General features: G+C 33.5%; 2 protein-coding genes across 3 annotated transcripts; one reads left to right on the forward strand and one right to left on the reverse strand.

Annotated features, from left to right (window-relative positions):
• The first annotated feature begins 7,586 nt into the window (after nucleotides 1–7,586).
• On the forward strand, nucleotides 7,587–10,091 carry LOC132307443 (uncharacterized). The gene is made up of 2 exons (XM_059805202.1): nucleotides 7,587–7,805; nucleotides 8,534–10,091. Exon 2 carries the CDS (start codon nucleotides 8,548–8,550, stop codon nucleotides 9,886–9,888), a length of 1,341 nt encoding a protein of 446 aa, XP_059661185.1. The 5' UTR covers nucleotides 7,587–7,805; nucleotides 8,534–8,547; the 3' UTR covers nucleotides 9,889–10,091.
• A 2,881-nt stretch (nucleotides 10,092–12,972) lies between these two features.
• On the reverse strand, nucleotides 12,973–22,481 carry LOC132307444 (heterogeneous nuclear ribonucleoprotein 1-like). 2 transcript variants are annotated; one of them, XR_009482234.1, is made up of 6 exons: nucleotides 22,125–22,481; nucleotides 21,895–22,016; nucleotides 21,430–21,659; nucleotides 19,930–21,127; nucleotides 15,337–15,396; nucleotides 12,973–13,613 (listed from the first exon to the last, which is right to left on the reverse strand). XR_009482234.1 is itself a non-coding variant. In XM_059805203.1 (5 exons), exons 3-4 carry the CDS (start codon nucleotides 21,649–21,651, stop codon nucleotides 19,940–19,942), a joined length of 1,410 nt encoding a protein of 469 aa, XP_059661186.1. In that variant the 5' UTR covers nucleotides 21,652–21,659; nucleotides 21,895–22,016; nucleotides 22,125–22,481; the 3' UTR covers nucleotides 12,973–13,613; nucleotides 19,930–19,939. The 2 variants fall into 2 exon arrangements, 1 of the variants encoding a protein (XP_059661186.1); XM_059805203.1 differs by lacking the exon at nucleotides 15,337–15,396.
• Between the last annotated feature and the right edge of the window lie 1,399 nt (nucleotides 22,482–23,880).

Genomic DNA, 23,880 nt, shown 5'->3' on the forward strand with positions numbered 1-23,880 from the left:
AGATCATTATTGATACTTCTCATTTATAGACTATGTTGAATAGGTTACTAGTGTTGTGGTACATGTAAGGGATTGTATCATTTAGTGATATATAACCGTCATGACTCGCATTAGTAATTTATTTACCATGGCATTTATGATGACCAACTTAAAGACCCAATCTGATTTATAGTGCACACTAATGACTATTTTACTAAACCACTACATAAGTTATCATATGAGCCAAGTGGGAGAATGTAAGATTATTTATTAATTGTATAACCCACATGATTTGGACATGTGATATATTTCATCAATTAGTGGTTAAGTAAATAGATATCAGATTAATATTATATTATTTGGTCACCTTATTAAATTACTTTTTTGGTAATTAGTTATTGGAGAAGTGTTTTCCTATTTATTCCTTACTTTGATAGAAAGTGGAATTAAAATTACTAAAAGAAAAACTGATCCTCTCTCTGCCTTGATAAAAGTGCATATTCCCATCAATTATGTACGCTAATGAAAACAACGCATATAATATTTATGTATGCAAAAAGCCAAGAGAGAGAAACCGATTTCCACGCTTTGACTATTGCAGTTTAGCATATTGTTTGTTCCACAGAAAGGATCTCGATGTTTGGCTTGATCTCAACAAAATTTGCAATTACAGATCGAGGTATTTATATATAACTATTTATTTATGCATTATAGATATGTGAAAATCATGAAATTCTAAGATATGAAATTCGTATAAATTTGTGATTAATGGTTTCACGAATTATTAAAGTTTACACCCTCCACATTTTGGATAACATCCAATAAATAAAATAAAATTTTCATAACCGTTGAGTGTGAATCTAATATAACATGAATAGCTGCTCATTTATAGGGCCCCGCAAAATATACCCAGATCCAATTACTAGTTCAAATTCGCTCAGTGATCAAAGATTATTGGGTAATTAGTTTAGCTGAGCAGATCATTAATGGTAATGTATTTAGTGGGTTAAGAGTGGTACCCACTCCCCACCCAAGACATAACCCTTTTCAAAAAAAATTAAATTAATTAATAAATATTCTACTACCACCCAAATGGTAAAAAAAATCCTCTCATGACACCTCTCATCGGAGGGCGGTCCATTGAGGGAGTAAATAGCTGACATGGCAGTTTGAGTAAAAAAAAAAAAAGTCATTTGCTTGAATCGTATATGGCTCCGTATATGTTATTTGTACAACAATTTTATACCAAATTTAATATTAAGATGAGTTTGACTTGTTGGATCCCATGTCAGAAAAAAAAAAAAAAAAATCAAATTTTAATTCCCCCAATAACTCAAAAATATTTTTCCCCCAAAATCCATCTATATATGTGATTCCTCAAAATAAAATCCAGATATCCTTTCAAATTCAGATCTCTCTTTCTCTTCGAAATGAAAAAAATTTCATACCCATATTGCTGAGCAACATTTCAGTCAAAAAAAATAAAAGAGCAGAGCAACTAAGATTTTTCTGCTACTTCTTCAAACAAGCAAAATGACCTCACTCTTCAAAGAAGCTCTTATTGCAACTGTACAACATGAAGCTCCAAATACTTAAGGCTCATTACTTTTCAGTTAGTTGTTTCGTTAAGTTTCAAAAACTTTTACTACCCTTGTTTCATCATGTTTATATCATAATAACTCTTGGGTTGGAATATGTATATATGTACATATAGATTTTTATCTACCACTTCTGAAAAAATTGTCCCCCAGAAATTATTTGTTCAACGGGTATAGATCTGGTTTTTCCTTTTCTCTTTTATGCTTTTGTAAGATTATAAGAAGATTTGAGAAGAAAGATTTCTCTGTGAAGATCTACTTACAAAAATTAACTATTCAATTTGATTATATTATAATATATTATTTTAGTTGGTAAAAGATATTATCTACTATAATTTATTATTCAAGTTGCTATATCAATGAGAAAAAAATATATTCTGGCTGATTTTTTTAATACTTATCAATATGTGCTAAATGACACCATCTTCACCATGATTTAGTGGCATTTTCCCTTCAAAGCATTACTTAGGGTATATCTTAAGCATACAATAATTATGTTAATTAAAATTATACGTTGTGTTTAATTTGTGTTGATTCTTATAAATTGGAATGTGAAGGATTGTCACCATAGATATGAATTCTCTAAAGAATATATTCTACTACTTCGTCGCGTCCGAAAGAAGCCCATTAAATGAACCGAAGTAAAGAGAAACCAAGCATGTTTTTAGAATAACGTCATAACACTTTCATAATTACAATCATAATTAAATTTTATATAATGTAAGAATACATTTTTAATATAAATAACAACTTATTTCATTCAAAGAGAAATCAAGCGCGTGTTTATAATAACATCATAATAATTCAATAACTACCATCACAAATGAATTTCATATAGTGTAGTTAGTAAATTCGCATATGATACGCGAATTAAACGCATACGTACGAATTTTGGGAAAATACTCCCGTTTGCCAATCAGAGTTGAAAGATACGATAAAATACGCTTTTTTTTTCATCATCCCATATGTAACGCGTTTATTTATTTATTCGTTTTGGTTGTTCCGTTTAATTCGTATTTATACTTAATTTAGGGTAACCTAATTATTTTTTTTATTTCATTCACGTTTCTAATGGTGTAATTTTCTTAAATACATATTCTTAACACAAACTAGCATCTTTTGTTTGGTATAGCATTTCTCTTTCACACCATCAAAATAATATTATTTGTTGTGCAATCTCGAGAAAGGCTGTGACCACTCAGTTGTTCTACTATAACTCTATTTTTTTTTTTTAATATTTTATTATTGTCAATCCAATGCTTGATCTTTAATCAAAGTAATGAAACACATATATATACCTTGTAGAACACTATAATTTTGAAGAATTATAGATTTTTATTGATATTTGTAGACATTTATAAAAATTTTGTTTTGTTTTGAGATCTTTTAAATTTTGTTAGTATCTTTATTATTATTATTATTATTATTTTCGAAGTTTGTAAATCACCACATTCACTAGTTGTTTTAGTAGAATATAAAGATATTTTCACAAATATCACACCATATACTTATGCATTTATTATAAATATATAGGCTATCAAGGAAAAATGATATATAAAAAAATAAAAAGGGATGCATTTTGGGGTCATGTTGAACAAAACTCTAACTATCATGGAGAGATTTCAATAGTCAAATCACATTTATCTGGGGTAAAAGGTAGAGATATTGAAATTTGTTCAAAAGTACCCTGAGAGGTTCAAGCAGATGCATTTTATTTTAAATTTAGGCAACATAGTTGATTAATTGAATTAGAATTTTTTTCATTAATTTTTTGATAAATTGATCATGTTATGGACTTATGGTTATTGATTAATTATATTTAGATAGTTTATTTCTGATATGATTATTGTGATAGTGTTAATTGTAATATTTATTTTATTATTTGTTACGTATTATTCATTATCCTTACAAATATATAATATATAAGAAAATAATAAGATGTGTATAGCCGAATTTTTAGTGCATATAACGTATTATACACGTACACATCTGTATTCATATTTCTACGTTTTCGTTTTTTTAAAACGTATTTTAAAAAATATATCGAATTATACTCGTACATTTTCGTACCCGTATTTTTTCCATACCGTATTTTACTAACTATGAGTGTAGGAACACATTTATAACACAAATCATAACTTATTTCATTAAATATAAATATGAGATTCGTAAAACTAATCGAAGTCTGGGAAACCTAACACGTGTTTACAATAACATCAAAACGATTTCATAAGGTAATCACAAATAAATTTTATGTAGTTTAGGAACCGATTCCAAATATAAATCACAACTTACTTAATTCAATATTTATAAGATCCTAAAATGAAACTAAAGGTGAAAATGTTAGAAAATAAGCCGATATTATAAAAAAGTATTTTATTTAATAATTCTTTTTATTTTTTTATTTTTTGAAGGTTTAGTGTATAATGTAGGATGAGAAAGTGCAAAGGAAAATGGCATAACACTTATAATATTTCCTATATAAATAAATGAGAAAGGGCAAAGGTAAACGGAATCGAGACTTTTTAACTCTAATTAAAGGCTTTAACTAAACAATAAAAGAATTCAAGTGTTCTTCTTGAGTGTGGATTAATTCATTTCTTCTAAATATTTGCATCTACACAAATAAACACAAATTAAACTTAATATGTTTCAAACCTAAACTATATTTAACATCTCAACTTATTTGTAACATGTATCACATATTATTTTTGAAACAAAAATGTTTCAAAATGACATAACAACTTAAAACATGTTAAGTTTAAGTTGTGATGTAAATTTTTTTATAATATTATTCAAAATGATAAAGCAAACTTTACCATATTTGGCGGCCGTTCGGGGGTGGAATTTGGTACCCAAAATAGTTAAAGGCTTGGTTAATTTTCCTAGTTAGCATCAAATTGTGAGATATATTTTTGTAATTGGCATATTTCAGTTACAAAATAAGTCCTAGTCGAGTTGTACTTTTAGTTATCATATCAGACTCGACATCGACTGCGGAATTGGAAGTTTGTTCAGAAGAGAAAAGTACTGTTGACCATCGAAAAGGCAAGAATAACACATTAGGACAATGTTTCCCACTTAGAACACAATTAACTACATGTTATATGTTCAGAGTTACCAAAATACAAAAAATCCAAGTTCCAATTGGATTCTGTCAAGTGGGAACCGGTACCTGAATTTGGGAACCAGTTCCAGAAGCTAAGGTTCGAAGAACTCTATTCTGTCTTTTGGGAACGGTACCAAATGTGGGAACTGGTTCCAAGAGTCCTGATTGCAAAAGGTTTCCAGTTAGCTTATTCTGTTTGATTCTTTTTTTATTCAACTTTCCTTCCAAGTCATATGCACTAAATTTCCTTTATTTTCAGAAGGAATAGGACTTTACAAACCTCTATATAAACCATGTCATACACATAGGTTTAGATACGGCTTTTGTTCTATAGATTCATTATTCTTAAAAGCCTTAGGAAGATTATTTTTTGGAGAAAATCATAGTTGATTTTTCTGTCATCTTTCTAGAACACATACACATAAACACATAGTGAGTTTAGAGTTGTGGCGTTCAAATCCTGATCATTACATCGATCAGACGAAAGAGATCTACTTCTACATCGAATCCAGACGATTGAAGAACATAAGTAAAAGCGATCACACTTTGAAAGGGTTGGAGCATTCGAGGAATGTTGTCTAATCTACCTGCTACTCTTCTACAAATATCAAATATAAGCCTGAGGTTAAGTTGCTGTTGGACAAGGAGTCACAAAGCCAGAGGATTGTCAGCAGTTGGTATTTGGTAGAACAATAGGGTGTGAGTCAGAGTCAAAATTCAGTATACTTTGTTTCAAGTATAGTAGATCGGTTTACTTTAGACTGCACAGTCCACGAGGTTTTTTCTATACAAACAGTTGACGTATTTTATCAACTGAGGTTTCCTCGCTAAAATTCTGGTGTCATTTCTAACTTTATACTTTGCTTTATTTTATCTGCATGTGATTAATTATTTAATTGCTAAAAAAAGTAAAGTTGGTAAAGACATAGATCTATTTTCAAAATAAACAAAATTTTCTAAATATTCCGCTGCGTACGACACACAAATCATCTGTAACATGTCTAAAAAATTTAATATATAAACCATCGCATTTTTTTTACCTAATATATCAACATCAATTTAAGTGCAAGAGTAATACCATGCATATTCACGTATTCAAACTTTTTCAACATGTGTCACCACTAATATTACATACCATACACAATTAATCCTAACATAGTTCAAGTATACCCTATAAAGAAAAATAAAAACGGAACCAATGCAATTAAAATTTATGATCCACGTATTACTATAAAATACTTTTACATTCTAAATTCATATGGTTTGTGGAAGGGTGGATCGATATGAAGGATTGTATATGCATATCCCAAATATTGTAGGGATTGTAAATTATGATTGATTGTGGAAGGGTGGATCGATATGAAGGATTGTATATGCATATCCCAAATATTGTAGGGATTGTAAATTATGATTGATTAAAGAAATACAGTCCCAACGATTTAGTAATACTCTTATGGAGAAAATTAGTTCATTTAATGTGAGAGTTATTCTTATTTTCCTTTCCAATTGAGAGATATCCACTCTTACATTTAAATGGATTTCGAATGTGAAATAATATTATATTTTAGATAAATAATACTCTTATGTAGAAAATTAGTTCATAAAACTTAAATGAATTGCGTCATTTCATTTATTATATATCTACACTGAACTATGTTAGGAATAATATTTTGTAGTATGTTCATGTAAGTTTTGCCACATTTTTTAGTAGGTTTGAATTTGCGAATATGCTTGATATTATTCTTGCATTTAAATTGATGTGGATTTGTTATTTAAAACATGTGATTGTTTATTTATGAAACTGTTGATGCATATTTAAGTAATGTTACGATGTTCAGGAGAAATTATGTTTCATTCATTAACTTTCCACATAAATAGATTTGAAAAATAAAATATTTATATACTGTTATGTAGATTATTCTTTTCAAATCAATTATATATACTAATTTATATCATATGTTGCAATATATACCTTTGTCATGGATATTGAAATTGGTGTGGTATATGCATTTAATAATATTCCTTTTATATGTTATTATAATTGTTATTTGCAATTCAAAATATATTTTTTCTTTGATATATACTTAATTTTATTTCTTATATTTGTAGGCTCCACCCCTTCTTTTGAAGGTAGTGCTTAGCCATTTTTGATCTTCTTGTCGGTGGAGTCATCATTTATGTCTTATAGTCTGAATCCAAGACTATATTTGTTGAAAATTAAGTTTTGAACAAGCATACTTTGGACCGTAGATGGTAGTTGGTAATATTTTCTTACTTTTTTCCAATTGTAGTTAGGAATACTTTCGGAAAAAGTCAAAACTTCAAGTCTACGTGAACATGGAGTGTGTAAATTTCTTAACAATATATATATATATATATATATATATATATATATAAATGAATTAACGTACTTTTAATCAAAATCCCACTAAATTTTTGTGAAGGGACCTTGTTGGAACACATTTTTCTCCGAGATGAGATGATCATAGCATATTTACTCAAAACCATTTCCGAACCATTTACAGATACATAAGAAATTGGATCCGATAGTAGGTTATCTCACCTTAGAAGATTTTTGAAAATGTGTGTCACCCCATACAAGTAGTTAGCTAGGGCTTGGGTTTGTGGCCCAAGGGCACCCCACTTTTGTAGATGAGAGAGAACCTAGGCCGAGCTGGTTCAACCCATCAAAACACTCTCTCAAGCCTATAACTGCACCCAAGAAAGACAGAAGTGATGGACAAAATGAAAAAAAATTAGTTTGCTTGGGCTTGTGACTGTTGGGCTCTGCACTGATCCAACATTTTCAAATCTTCCAAAAATGTATGTTGTTAGTTAATAATATTACCTTATTAATAAAAGCAGAGTTGGACTCACTAGTTGAGACAGGGTTCAAAATCTGAGCTTAATAAATGAATCAAATAGTCATAAATCTTCCGTAGATTTTCTGACATAGAACTTTGACATTCGCTAGCTGTGACTCCATTCACGAAACGGCTTTGTCTACTAACACTACACATTTCTATTTTCTAAATCCTAACCTATCCTGGTGGTCGCCAAGAACTTCACGGAACTCTAGTTTGACTCTCTCTGCAAAAAAATCCAAACCCAACAAACAAGTAAGCTCTTCTCAGATTTCCCTTTTTCTTCTCTCTCTGCGCTCCATTACATCTATACATTTCTTATATCTGTTATTTGTATCTGTTTATTCTCTCTCTCTCTTCTCTCTCTCTCTCTCTCATTGTCTGGTTTCTGACTTCTGAAAGTTGTTGCAATTATTGAAGAAAAGTTATTACTTTATTGGACTACGTGTGTGTTTTTAATAATGGGTTTTGGTTGGTTTTAAGTTTTAATATCTGGGTTTTGGCTCAATTTCACCTTGAAAGGGTTCAGAAAATTGGCTTTTGGGGGTTTGAAATCTTGACTCTGCTAGGGTTTTGGTTTGTTTTGGCTTCAGTATCGAGAATTTTGGGGCTCAAGAAACAAAAGTCTATAATTTTGTCTTGGGTTATTGGGTCTTAAAGTTCTGCTCAGGTTTGTAGGTATGCTAATTTAGGGTTTTGGTTTCAGGATTGAGTTTTGGGTTCAATATATATAGCTCAGTCGTCATTTTGATTTTAATTTGTGCTTCAAGCTTGTGAGTGCTGAGCCTAGACTAGGGTTTTGGGTTGCACGACTTTTAAGTTTCAGTATTGACTTTTGGGTTCAAGATTTAAATAACTCCTTCAATTTGATTTGAAGCTGTACTGCCAATTTGTGGGTGTATTTGCTAAGGTCTAATTAGGGTTTTGCTTTGCACTACTTGATTTCAAAACCCATTTTACCTCTTCTTATTTTGTGAACTCAGAGTCTGTTTCCATCATGGAATCTCATCAAACAGTCATGTTGCCAAACTCCTCTGTTATTGCCGGGTCTGTGAATCCAAAACCCGATTTGGTAGTTTGCAACTCTGGAAATGTGCTAAGGGAATCCGGAGTTGGTAGAAAGGAAAATGTGTTAAGGGAATCCGGAGTTGGTAGAAAGGAAAATATGGTGGGAAATTCAGAGGGGTTAATTGGGTTTCTTGAGGTCTACGTACACCAAGCAAGGGACATCCACAATATATGTATATATCACAAACAAGATGTCTATGCCAAGCTTTGCTTGTCGAGTGATCCTGCAACAACGGTGGCAACTCGGACAATCAACGGTGGGGGGAAGAATCCGGTTTTCGATGAGGTTCTACAACTGAATGTTCGGACAATTGATTCTTCGCTGAAATGTGAAATATGGATGTTGAGTAGGGTAAAGAATTATCTTGAAGATCAGTCGTTGGGATTTGCATTGGTGCCTCTTTCAGATGTTCTCATTGGGAATGGGAAATTAGAGCAAGAGTTTCCACTCTCCTCAAATGATCTATTCCATTCTCCAGCTGGTTTTGTCCAGTTGACACTCACTTACACTGGTGCCTTGCCCGAAGTCTTAGAAATTCCTACTCCGCGATCCTCTTTGACTGCAAGTGCCGCTGGGCAAGATTCAGATATATCAAGTTCAATTCCTAATGAATTTGACAAGATTGAGTTCCTAGATCCGAAGATCATGAATGAAAATGAAATGATGGTTTCTGAGTATTTTGGGATCCCATGTGCTGATCAAGAACCCCAAATCTCTGATAGCTTGGGCACTACAGAAAATGATAATCACCATAGCTCGGACGATATGGTTGATCATATTCTAGAAAGCCTCCCTACGGGTGGTCTCGATGCTATTGAAGTTTTGAAGGTTGAAACTTCCCCGAGTAATGATTTAACAAATGGTTCCCCCCCAATTTCAGTTCCTGCAATCTCTCACTCTGAATGTGATACTCCAGGAGCTTCAAAATCTACTAATCAGGATGCCGTTTCACCTCCAAAGGAGAAAATCGCAAATGTTGGAGAGGCTGACAGTGAGAGTGATTCCTCTGCAGTGCCGGTTAGCACATTTGCACCTGTTATCGGTGTTAAAGTTGAGGCAGAACCAAAGCTGGTGCAGCAAGAAATAGTCGACATGTACATGAAAAGCATGCAGCAATTCACCGAGTCGTTGGCAAAGATGAAGCTTCCTATGGACATCGAAAGTGGATCAGCCACTTCAGAGAATACAGACTCCGATGAGAAAGTACAAGCATCAAAGGACAACGGCCCCAGCCCAAGAGTGTTTTACGGGAGTAGGGCATTCTTCTGAACGTTCTTTGATTGGTTCAGCCGACAAAGAGGTGACTTATATTGTAAATCTCAACTCTAATTTTAGTAGCGAGTGAAACTAAGTATGAGGGTTATGTTGGGATAGTATAGTTGAGAAGTAGACTTGTTTTATTTGTGTTTTCAAGAACTGTTTGTATTGCAACTGCTGTTGGAGTTTTTAATGCTTATATTTGATTGCATCCATCATTTCCTTTGAGGAAGTATGCATTGACTTGTTTTTTTTTTTTTCGGTTAAGGAGTATGATTTGATTTGTTTCTGCATCATTAAGTTCAACAATCATAAAGATTTTGTCAAAATATGAATTTGGTACTGGAAATAATTTATATTCTTGAACATGGATTACCAGCCATAAATTTGGACCACCCCATGACCTTTGGTTTAGGGATATGTTCTGTACAATTATGCTAAAATACATATAAGGACATCTATAGCACAGATATTAGAGAAGGATATGTATATGTATATATATATATGTTATGTTGTTTAGTAGTTCAGAAAAGTAGTCCACAAAATACAGGACAACAATTTTAAAAATTTAAATTTAAAATTTAACCCACAAATGTAAATTAAGAAAAGAAGATAGTTGCAGCAGTACAAGAATAATATCTCACTCAACAAAATCCTAGATGCTGAATTGAAAGTGATACCTGATTAAAAGCCAAGCACTTAGGGACAAAGTTTCAATCCACCAAAAAAGTAGTATCACCTTGCCAATTTAGACTTACATTCCTACTTTTGGATAATTTAAGCACTTCTAAAATTGCCCAAAATAAAAAAATTAATAATAATAATAACAAAGATTCTATTTTTCCCTATGCTCTTAATAGCCCATAGTCATATTAACATATCAGAACTTCAAATGAGAGAGAATCATAAAACATTCAAAGGGAAAAATAAGAAGGAACTGGAAAAGTTATAACCTGTAAGTGGGGAACTGTCTATAGGACGAAACACATCCCATCATGAATCATGACACAGTTCTGCATCTTCCATATCTGAGTCATTCCTCTACCTTAATTGTGGCCATCAATGGGATTGAATTTGGGTAGTTCGGGATCGTCTTTAACAAATCTCTACTCTCAGTAGCACTTGCATTAATAATTGAAATCTGACTCCCTGAACTTTCCTTGAGAATTTCCTTCAACTCCCTTCTGCTACGACACTCGACGGTTTGGCCAAGCACTTGTAGAACACTAATGATTTTCGGTTTTAGAATCTTGGGTTTTTTTTTGTTTTAAAAAAATAATGATCGTTTCGCATTTATGATTTCAAAGTTGAATTATTTATCTACCATCAATGCTTTGTGGGGGTGTGATGAGCAGGATCTTTTAGTGTAGAAATTGTTGGGTTATTGCTTTCCCATTGTTTTTTTTTTTTTTTTTTGCCCCATCAATTGTGCATTGGTGTTGTGCAGTGGGAGTTTGAAATTTACAGGCTGTAAAAGATGAGAGAAAAGTTGATGATGGCCAACTTAAAGGAAACTAGAAAGGTGATGTCCCACTTTGTTTCCTTTTCCCCTTTTCCCTTTTAACTATTGGGCTACAAGAAATTCCAGCTCTTCTAACCATTTAACTACTAGTACAATTCCCATTAGGAAGATCAAAGAATCATATAGAAAAGTAGAAAAGTGCAGATGAATATGAATGCAACAGGCAAACATTGTCCCTCTTTAAGGTATATCATCTGTCATTTCTAAATTGAATTCAAACAGGAGTGACCTTGGTGTATCATGCTGCTTCAATTGATGTGAGAGAGAGGGGATCTCAACTCATGGGCCCAGACTGTGTGACAAGTGCTATAGCACTTGGACAACAGGAATGCTAGAAATATCATGCAATTAATTGGCTTTTCCTCTGATCATTTCTCACTGACAGCATCCCCATTGGCAAAAATGTGGTTGCGGGTGTTTGCCAACAAATGCAATGTTATCTGGGTTTTATAAAACCCATTGTTGAGACAGCATTCCAGAATAAGTGGATATGTATGTCATCACCTCCACTTATTCAGGGGAGGTCTGTAACAATGTTTCAATTTCAGGAGAGGTCCGTGTAATTTCTCAAATCATAGGGGAGGTCTCTGTAACTGTGGCAAACCATAAGGTAGGTCCATATAATTTATTCCAAATAAATTACTTTTGCTCATGTTGCCTGTGCGAGCACCGAATCAGTGTTTTGAATTTGGGATCAAAGAAAATTTAGCTCAACGGTTCAACGTTTTAACTAGGTTGAAATTTAACTCGACAGATTAACATTTTAACTAGGTTTCTTCCAAATCCAAGCCCGAGGACTAGGTACTCCCAAACATAACCTAATGCCTTGGGTTTGAAAGCTAAGGTATGGCCATCAACTCCAAAGAAGCAATCACAGCAACTCTCTATCAGACTAACAGCATAAATATTTATCCAAACGCAATAAATTAACTGTCCAAACAAATGGTTATTGAAATTCAAACTGCAGGCATATAGACAAAGGAACATGCACTAACAGCTAGTCAATATGATGGCAACTTGAAAGCTATCAGGGTCAATGCCACTTCCTCGAACAATTGCTTTAAGCCGTAGAAACTTCTAGAGGAAAAAAAATTAAGATGCTCATATGACCATGAATGAATCAGCTGAGGAAAAGCTGTCCCGTTTCGAAAATATGCAAGATCATACTCAGAAATGGATTAATTGTAAATGAAAAATAAATAACAAAAATAAAAATGACAAGTTGCGCCCTTGAACTGCAAAAAAATAGCATTTCACCACTTCAGTTATCAAAAATGATTGCAAGATACCCCCTCCAAGAGTCCAAAGAGGGTTATCTTGCATAGTGCAGGGCGCAATTTGCAGAACTTGCATGATTCAAGGGCTTTTTAGCAATTAACCCTTTCAGAATTTTATGATCCTAGTTCCACTTACCAAATCAACAACAAATAAAAAAAAAAAAAAAAGAGCTGCTAATGAATTTTCTATATAATTGTTCATTAAAATGAACAAGAGATTGAACCATTTATATGTAACTTGAGTAGGTCATTCAAAGCAAAAGCAGAGGAAAATATTGCAGAAAACATTGAATCAGATGTTCAATTTACAAGTCCATTTCACACGTGTAAAGCTTTAATTTGTAGCAAAGAAGGTTGCCAAGGAAAAAAAGAATCCTAACATGTAATAACTTATTCATGAGGACCCCTAAATGGATATCCCTCAAATGTTTCACACTAGTAAATTTAGAAAAAAAAAACTCTGGTACAACCTGAGGAGAAACAAAACCGAACAAATATGACAACAAAAACAAAGCATACCTCACAAGAAACTGCAACTTTGCAGTGACATTACAGTAGAAGATGGAAACCTAGAAATAAAACCACCAAAAGAATCAGTCTTATCTTTTTCATGTATAGCCGCCTCACCAGAGATGCATGATACATTTCTGACTATATGCCGCAATATTATTTTACATCTCACCACAAAAACCAAAAAGGAAGACCTAAATGGTAACTCAAAACTCAAATCCTTAAAATCCATTGTAACTTCTGTCCCTAAACTTACTTCTTCAAAATAGGCACTCCAGTTAGCTCTAGATACCAATTTTCTTTTCAACTTTTTGAACTGAAAGATATTAACGAGATGGGAGTGTGAAATTTTCACAGTTCAACTGCTATCCCAGATTTGTTCACCTACTATAACATCCGCTATCCAATTTTCTACTAGCCAGCAATACCTGTAGCAAGTGAAACCAGAACTCATAAATCACAAGATTCATTTGTAATAAATGACTAATCTTATGTTTAACAAGGAAAGGATAACTGGTTACAGAATCCATTATTTACTTCAAAATCATGTCTTGTTTACAGTCAATAATATAAAGCATCACTTTTACTAGAAATACAATAGTAACTTCACGAAGTTAGGAAAGATGAATAAGTAAAATTTATGGAAAGCATGACACTGTAATCTAAGCAGCTGCAACTGTTCACGAAGTTGGGAAAGATGAATAAATAAATTCACTATGGAAAGAATGACACTGTAATCTAAGCAGCTGCAACTCACGTACATGTCAGGATCAATTGTCTTAATAATTTGATCAACCAAAACTCAAACTTTGAGCAGGGAAATTGCTTCCATGAAAGCAAGTAGAGCTGTATACAATTCACAAGTTCAAACATTTTACTACAAGTGCCAACAACACAAAGCCTATTCATAAGGATCACTATGTAGCTCACAACAAGTAATGACCATCTACTTTTCCTATACATCCTTTTTCACGAAAACTGCCTTGCCTTGCCATTAAACATGAAGTCAAAATGACAACTTTTGTGCCTTAAGAAAGCTTTCAAGTGTACTATGATATCAAGCAGGGATGGACCACTCAAGGGATTGTGGGTGCTTCCTAAGAGCAAAGTGTCTACCGATTTCACTATAGCGGCTTGCTCGAACTCATAATAGCCTATTCATATCCAATCGATAAAAGGGGTCAAGTCAATGCAATTTTTTTAAGAAAAATTAAAAATGGTGAATAAAAATTCATTCAAATAGGAATTTGAAGGTTCAGTGTTTTCATGTAGGGTGTTAGTTTTATTTAACTTAGGGCTTTCGTGTAGTTTATGCTCCCCTAGAATTAATTGAACTGTTGTAACTAGATAGTTCTACCCTCAATCCAAGGAAAGAACTAAAAATAATAATGTCTTTTCCCATTTTCATTTTTTAATGATTCATTTCTCATTTATTTGATTTCATAAATCTGAAACAAAAAAATGCATTTTATCAACACAATATAGGATCTATTTTGAATCACTTACAAATTAACACATTTTTTGTACATAATATCGCCTTTTATCAATTGGGTTGAAAGCGAGAGGCATATGAGCATATAGATAGTAATTCAAAGAAATGATGATTCAGAAAGTTACAAACAAAATTTTAAACTTACTTAATTAGTTTCAATGACCCTTTAATTTTGACTAAAGATCGTGCATTTGCTATTTTCGAGATACAGAAAGATAAAAGCCCCTTTATTATTACTTATTTTAAAAATAAAAATAAAAAACCTTTATTATTGTGATTGTGATATGAGGGTAAATGAGGAAAATAAGAATCCCCGCCCTGGAAATGATAAAATATACTAAAAAGAAAGGGAAAACCCTATATCTAGTCTTTATTCTTTTTTTTCAAACAAAAAAGTATTATTTTTAGAATTCAGTAAAGATATATCAGTAAAGTGAGGCTAATTCTATTTCATATTGATAAAACAGTGGAGGGGGCAAAAGTTTTCAAATCCTCGTAATAAAATCCCCCTCCCGAAAAAATTAAATTAATAAACCTTTAAACATGAGGTTCTTCTCAAAATTAGATCTTCTTTTATACTAAAAACAAATACTAGAAATTTTATTGAAAGAAAAAAATAAGAATATCTATAATTTATAGGATAAGACTTGCCTACTCACCGGTGAGAAGGTCATTACTACTCACCGCTGATGTAATCCAACTACAAATGCACACATAATCTGCAATTACAAAATCAGGAAAGTAATAAATAAGAAAATCAAAGGTGACTGAATTTATTCCAAAAAAATTTATTATCCTTATTTATCACTTTCCTGATTTTGTAATTACAGACTATTTTTGATTGGACCATATCAGCGATGACCTACTCACCGGTGAGTAGGCAAGTCTTTTCCTAATTTATATATAAATAAATCATACAAGTGAAAATTCCTAGGTCCGCCCTTGATACCAAGGGGCGGGGCATGTAGGCCCCACAGTGATGAACACTATCTACAGCCAGTGAATCTAAATTCTATACGAAGTTCAGAAACTCTTCAAGGGAGCAAAAAGTTCCAGTCACCCAATAACAAGGATATGCTCTTTAACTTATGGATTGAGTCCTCCACTTAGCTCAAAAGATTGTCGATTGTTCTTCTCCCCAAATGTGCCACGTCAAACAAAGAGGGACAGTGTTCTAAGTCATTCAATCTTCCTCCACCTGCTCCCCTATACTCCTACCAGGACTTAAGTTTAAACCCAAATTTTCAGAATTGACATAAATAAATGCATTTCAGAATTGGACTTAAGTCTACCCATTATAATTGCAATGGGGAAGTCACACTTCAGAGGAAAAACAAACTCTTTTTTCCAAAATAAAAAGGACTTTGTAATTATTTGTGTGATGGTGAAAATGATACGAAAGATTGCAATGAGGGATTCAACATTCTAGAAATCTTGATATAAAAAATCGTTGGATGTACTATTTTTTAAGAAATTTGAGTTCAGCGGATAAAAGGAAGAGATCCATATACCTTTATTTTGACTCAGAACATAGGAATCTTTCTACACAAAATCTAGATCAAAGTATCATCTATCAAAACAACTGGACCACTCGTTCAAAAGATTCCTTCTTGAATCAATACTAAAATAAGATCTAGAATAGAATCCCATGTCTCCTTTTATCACTATTTATGGGAGTCTAATGTTAGCAGGTAACCATTACTTACATGCTTCTTTTTGGAGTCAACTGAATTCAATTCAACAAAGCTTGTCCTACGACTCCTACTTAGCATCAGCTGTATAAATTTTGTTCCACTTTTATGACTAAACAAGGAAGTCCTTCATGTATATGAATGAAATTTCTGAGCTTTAGGGGTAGAGGACTGATTCCTATGCTTCCCCAATAATGGTGAGTATGGCTGTAAATGAACCAAGTGCTCAGCAAACAGCTCGGGCTTGGCTCGAGAATAGCTTGGTTCACGTTTGTTTACTTTGTAAACAAACCAAGTTCAAACAGTTTTTCAAAGCTCGTTTCATAAAAGAACCAATCTCAAACAAGTGTGAGTTCAGCTCATTTGTTCGCGGAGCCCATGAACGTGTTCGTTAGAATTCAATTATTTATAAATATTACATATAATATATATTATATATTACAGTAGTATATAATAGTACAAAGAGTCAAAGATTCAAAATATTTAAGCAAATGAATTACTAAAATTATTAAGTGGTGGCTTCTCAAGTACGCTTCACGCCACTCAAGACTACAGCCTTCCACTTCTAAGGCTAGTCCCTAGAGTCTTCTAATTGTTCTAAAGTAGGATGCTAGGAGTACTATCTCAACTCAAGCATACTCAATATCAACCCTTCAACGATTCACGCCATTATCACATACTCCATTTCAATCCTTCAACGATTCACGGTCCCTGGATCCCAGAATTGACGCCAGTCGGAAGACAGTGAGTTTCTTTCTCCCTTCCTATGTTACATGGACTCTTCCAAAGTAGGTGAACTACCCGTGTCCAACACATACTATTCGGACATGGGTATGGGATATGTGTCCAACAGTTTTGATTGGACATGCACCTAAATATATCCAATAATTCCATTTTATTATATTATTATTTCAACTCTATTCTGGTCACTATATTACATAAAACACTATTTTACTTTAAAGAATAAAATATAAACATTTAATAATATGAATATTTAGCAGTGTCCATGCGTCCTTTTATTTGGGATTTGACACGTCCGACACATAACCGTACCCAATACACATACCCAAGTCCATGTAACATAGCTCCCTTGTCTCTCTAAATCTCTTGTTCTATCTCTCCCTATCTACCAAATTTTTCTCTGTATCTTAGGTTTTAATTTCCTTTCTAATTCTTTCTCAAATGTGGTTTTTTTTTCGAACTTCGCCGGTCAAAGGGGTTTCAAACCAGTTCAGTTCCGCTCTGATTATTTGCCCACAAACCTTCAATAAAGACTGGAAGTAGTTTACAAAGGATTTTTTTTTTCTCACCATTTCTCCTCTCTTAATGTCATCTCTCAAAATTCTTTGTAGATTAGCCTTTCTTTTGTTCTGAGATGTCTGGAAAAACATGATGGTGATTAATCTATGCATGAGTTCTAGGTTTTAATCTATGCATGGAAAAACATGATGGTGATTAAACGAGCTAGCCGAGCTCGAGTCGAGCTAGAGCCTAGCTCAAACACTCTTGTAAAATGATTGAGCCGAGCTTGAACAGCCCACTACTCGGCTCATTAACAGCCCAAATGGTGAGACTCTAATATCAATAGATATATGTAGCTATCAGAGATTAATGAGACTCCCACCATTCAAACAACTATATCAATTGACTTTCCTTCTCCAAGCACAACCCCTCGTAGGTCTCCCTTTGCATTGTTTTCCCCAAGACTTGTCCTATGGCATAAAGGACTACCACAACAACAACACCCCCTCCCCCCCCCCCCCAAAAAAAAATAGTAACTTATAGCAGTATTGGTAAAAATTGTCGTATCAAGATTCCAAATGATCTGAATCCAGGGAGGAAGGCTATAGTTTATAGTACTGGATATGAAGTGCCAGCTACCCTCCTGGCAATATCTCTGGATGCTCACGGCCACAGGATATTAGGATCAAGCTAGCTCACCGCTCACCTTCACCAAGGTATTGGGGAAGGGGAATGGTATATGAATGAAGGGCTATCATCCACACCCCCCTCCTCCCATACTGTATTTGGATTCTTCTGGCCCAAAAATAAATTATTTCAAATTTTCAACATAATTCCCACTTGATTCAATATTCTTACTCTTTGTATATTTTTTTTCTATTTTCAAATGCAAGTTTAATACAAACAGAAACCTCGCTGAACAGCTCATACAAAAGAGTGGAAGACTAATAACACCAAATTGAAACTACACATTTCCTGCATAACTATAAGTCTATAAATACATATATGTGAGGGGATGTTTATGGACAGAATTCAACCATACAACGTAATTCTTGAAATTAGTGCAAGCATACTACATAGATTAGCTTCATTTATCTATATGCAGTTGATGTCCTTCATGCAGTATCTCTAAACTAGAAACAAAGGTTTTCACTCAATTCAACAAAGCCTTTTCTCAACAATTTAAGGTCAGCTATATAAATCCTATTTCACCATTCCGCTTCACCTAAAATCATGATCTCATCATTCCTTAGGGGCCACACCTGCGGACATAGTCCGAGCTTTACCTGATCCGTATTGTTTGGGGGGGTAGGGCTTGCACGGGTCCCATGGATTAGTTGGGACAAAGCCTCGGACACCCCGATTATCAAAAAAATCATGATCTAGTCACACATATCATATCTTCCCTTACTATCTCAAACCATGCTAATATTGATATACCCTTTTAACTAACCTCATCATCAATGTGGATCACAGATGCATATCACAATTACTAACTGTTTTAGTTTTTTAGTTTCACTACACAAGAACAAATATAACAGTAAGTTAGACATTATTATGAATTTTATCCATTTATAAGTTTTACTATACTTGTTATAGTCAGTATGAAAGTTCAAATATTTTCTAAATTTTCAGTCATCCTCTATTTTTATCCCAACCAAGCTCAATTATGGCATCATTACAACCAACACCAGACGCACAAATTTCAGAAAGCCATGAAAAAAGTCTGCAATCAGATGCTTCACATGTTAGTCTTGATTCCAAAAAAAAAAACTCTTTATACAATAAAAGAGAGAATCACTATATTTCAACATAAAAAAGTTCGATTTTGGAAAATAAGAATCCTGAACCCAACTTCAGGATTGAGGTCTTAAAAAAAGCAACTTTTAATAGAGAGTATAATCAATGTTTCGGAGCAAGAGCAAGAGTACATCAAGTATAACAAGCTCAATTGAGCTTTTTAAACTGTTTTCTCATCAAAATCACCCACTTTTGTATAATTTTCCACACCTCAATCATTAAATTAAATATAGTTTTTCAATTAATTTATCTTGCCGTGGAAAAGAAGTGGACCAGCAAAACTGTGGTTATGACTTTTTAATTACCAAATGACATTAACATATGACCCTGAATTGGAGAATGGAAAAACATGATATAATCAACCCCAATTTGTTGAGTTCGTCATGTATGGATATATTGACATTCTGCTTAACATGCATCTTGGTAATGTAACATAAAGTTCTGAACAAGATAAAATATCATTAAAGAAATCAGTATGAACAAACACTTAAACGAAGATATTTAATTAGCGATTCTTACCTCTATTCGCCTATCTCTTAGTAACACTATAACCACCAATGAAACCGGGCGAACTTTTACGTGGAACATCAGAGGCTACATTGCCAAGCCCATAACCAAATGAACCAGATATTTCTTGCTCTGGATTTGCTGAACGCCAGGTGGACTCCCCATAAACTGAGCCACCACCATAAAAGTCAGCAAAAGCCCCATCATAACCACCATTTGATGCAGCATATGACGATGTGGGGACCCCACTTGTAGCAGTCTTTCTTTCAAACCCTCCTGCTCCCAAACCATAAAAGTTATCACCACTTCCATAACCAAGATTCCCACTATTGCCTGAAACATTGCCTTCACCTTGGGGCGAAATGGGAGAAGAACCCCAATTAACACCACTGTTTCTAAAGGTGCCTCCTCCAATGTTCCCACTTCCTGCTCCAATATAAGCGTTCGAACTTGAGGAGTTTGTTCCATAATTAAGCCCCCCACTTCCCCACAAATTCCGAGTTGTTGAGCTGAAAAAAGAAGTGTTTCCTCCATTGCCTCCCTCGTACCCCATAGGACTAGTAAACCTATTTGAATTACCAATGTAGTAAGGATTCAGTCCCCGTCCATAGCTGAGAGTATTATTAAAGTTTGCATTTCCCCCGTAACTTTGGTTTAACCCTGGTTCAAAGTTCAAACCCATTCCATAGCCAGAACCAAACGAAGCAAACCCACTTCGACCACCAGTGATTGGACTGAATCTACCATCCATCCTAACTCCATAACCTCCAACAGCACTTGGAGAGTATTCTTGGGAGTAGACATTGAGAAAGTTATTGATCCTATTTAATCCATAATTATATCCACCAAGAGGGCTCCGACTAGGACCCGGAGATAGTTCCTTAGGGACCGCACGCTTGACTTCAACCATTTTACCATTCAGCTCATGAAAAGTTTTGAGCAACACTTGGTCAACTGCATCCTCCGAATCATAAGTGATGAATCCAAACCCTCTTGGCCGCTGTGTGGCATGATCATACATCACCACAACATCTGTGATTGTCCCAAATTGCTCAAAGTACTTCTTGAACTCACTCTCTGTAATCGTTGATGCTAAACCTCCAACAAATATCTTCTTTGTGCGTCCTGGACTAGGAGAAATCTGAACGCTACTACTGCTTCTACTCATTGTGTTCTGGTCATCCCTTGGCACAGCCTTTTTTGCCTCAACCTGAGGATTGAGAATTTGATAAGGAAAACCCAACTCAAAGAATACATATTACAATAATTTTCTGGAGACATTATCTCAAAAGAGTAGTAAAAGCAAGAAGTGACGACATGAAATTACTTTTGGGCCAATCTGAGATTAAATTGTATACATTTTCTGATAAAAACCAAACTTCAAAATTAGAACTTTGGATTCACATAGGAAGATGACTCCTTTTTCTATTCTTTCATGCAATCTAAAGACATCATGGTCAGAGATGAATGTACTAATATGAATATTGGTATATTCTAGCTCCAACAACTTACCATTCTACCATCAATGTTGTGCTTCTCCTTAATGACTCTCTCAGCAACACCAGGGTCCGAAAAGACAACAAAACCAAAACCACGAGCTCGGCCCGTGGTTCGATCCTTCATAATTACTGCTTCCAACACTTCCCCATATGTACTAAAATACTCCTTAAGACGCTCTTCGTTTGTATCCCAAGAGATTCCACCAATGAATAGCTTGCCATGGTCAGATTGCATTTTTCTACCTGGAAAATAATTACTTCATCACTTCTAATTATTTTGAAATCTATAAATGCAAAATTAAAGGCAGCTTCTTCTTTATAAAACAAAAACCATCCTATAGTTGATCCAAGAACACAGTTTGAAGAAAACCAAAACACCCATAAATTGAACTGAATTGAAATAAAACACCATCATCACAATACTAGGAGCATGAAATGAAATGTGGATAAAAAACCAATCAAACACCAAGCACCATACCTGTTTTGGGAAATTGCAAGAAACACCCAAAAATAGTATCTCTGATGCCGATTAGATTCTCCCGGATTCAAACCAAAACCATTGGATCCTTCGAAGATCAATCCACAGAGAATTGAGGATCCCTGAAAAACCCAACAATGAAATCAATAATAAAACTGGTTAAAAGAATAAAATTGACGCCAAATTTGCATAGTGTCAAGAACAAATCCAATTTTTTTACAACCACCCACCCGATTAAAGAACACCCAGATGGGAAATCTCAAACAAAATGAGCTAAGATCTAAGAGGAAGCGAAGTAAAAACCGAGGGTATGTTCATCCTCCTCTATATTACCCCTGTTTATCTCTCTCTTTGTCTTTCAATTCTTTCAATTTTATAATCACAAAATTGCAAATTTAGATACCCAGATGGAGAATCAGAAGATGTATGTGCAGGTATGGATTTTTTTTTTTTTTTTTTTGGGTTAAATTTTTTTTTTTTTTGTGAAGAAGAATATATAGAAATATGTGTAGCAGTGAGAGAAGGAAATTGGAAAATGAAAAAAAACGGTGTGTTGATCTGATAAATTGGGAAGGAGTGCTTGTGGGGAAAATCTATATATACTTATGGGGAAAATCTATCCTACAGTTCATGGACTCATGTATCTGCACCCATAGATGATGTCTGGCCCCAAATTGTGTAGGCCCCGCTCCTCTGATTACAAAGTAATAGCCGTTCATTTTGAAGAATTCTTTTGTTTTCCTTCTCGTTGAAGAATGGACGGTTCATTGTGTTGACTTCATATTTTGATCATGGAGTTTCATGATCTTATTTCTAGATATTATATTTCATAATCCCAACTCCATGATCAAAAAAACATTAGTTATTAAGACTTGTGGTGAGAAAATTTGAGAAATTAAAGAGTCTATGAGTAGAGGAGATGACTAGATTATGATTTTGTATTAATTGTTCATATATAGCATATAAGTAATTCAAATTGTAAGGTGAATAGCTTACAAATTAGTAGAGAAATTTTAGTTCACAATGAGATTTTTTTTCTTTTTCGGATAAAAGCAATGAGCAAAATCAAATTCTTGAGGTACCTTCAAATTTTTTAAATAGTTTTCTTTAACTTGGTTTTTAATAAACTTTCAATCAAATTAAATTTTATTTAATTTTTTTTTATTTTATGAAAATAGAAAACTGTTTTCAAAAACTAGACCATGAATGTTTCATCCCTAAAATAATATATTTGATTTACATTTACATCATTGACACAGTTGGTGTTAAATGACCTACCAAAAGGTTTTTCACTTAATGGTATAACTTTCCCATTTTCAAAGAAAAGGGGAGGAGTGGGCAAAATGTGTGTGCACGTGTTTGCTTTACTACTTAATAATAAAAAAATAAAAAAAAATTAAAAAAGTGTGTTAAATGACCTAATCGTACACATATTACATTGATAAATATGAAATTGGAAGTATTAAAATACCGAGTATTTTAAGAATGAGAAAAAGTATTAAAAGAAGCATGTGTTCTAGGAAACATATAATGTTAATATGTTTTGAGAAACATATATATTTTTTTAAATGGAAAAAATATACACGTCTAAAATTATTTAGGAAGACCTAAGTGACGTGATATTGTTTACAACTAATGAATAAATTGTAGATTTTTTAAAATATAACGTAGTTTATTACTGGTAGATAGTACCAATTGTCCTAGTCAATCAATGACTGAATATAACTTTTACCATCCACTTTGAGAAGTAAAGGAGATACTATTCGGTCACAAGACTCGTGCCAAAACAAAACAAAAATAAATAAAAAATCAATGACTGGTTGACTTTGTCTGTGCTTATATAGAATACACTTAAAATAATCACCTTTAGAACACAGTCATGGAAATTACTTCGGTGTGATTCTTAAAATTTAAAACTTTGGATTTCAATAAAACTAAGTTAAAATTTTTTTTTTTTTCACTTTCGCAATATATGAAATCTTTTTA

This window comes from Cornus florida, unplaced genomic scaffold (assembly GCF_030987335.1).
Source record: "Cornus florida cultivar Cherokee Brave unplaced genomic scaffold, ASM3098733v1 CherokeeBrave_3.0.0_Hap2_Chr05, whole genome shotgun sequence".
NCBI lineage: Eukaryota > Viridiplantae > Streptophyta > Magnoliopsida > Cornales > Cornaceae > Cornus > Cornus florida.

What these genes read in the sequence shown, in the direction of transcription:
- LOC132307444 (XM_059805203.1), bottom strand. Translation starts at nt 21,651, where the DNA reads ATGCAATCTGACCATGGCAAGCTATTCATTGGTGGAATCTCTTGGGAT. An exon ending in ACAACATTGATGGTAGAATG is followed by an intron (nt 21,128 to 21,429) that starts GTAAGTTGTTGG and finishes CTCAATCCTCAG; the next exon opens with GTTGAGGCAAAAAAGGCTGT.
- LOC132307443 (XM_059805202.1), top strand. Translation starts at nt 8,548, where the DNA reads ATGGAATCTCATCAAACAGTCATGTTGCCAAACTCCTCTGTTATTGCC.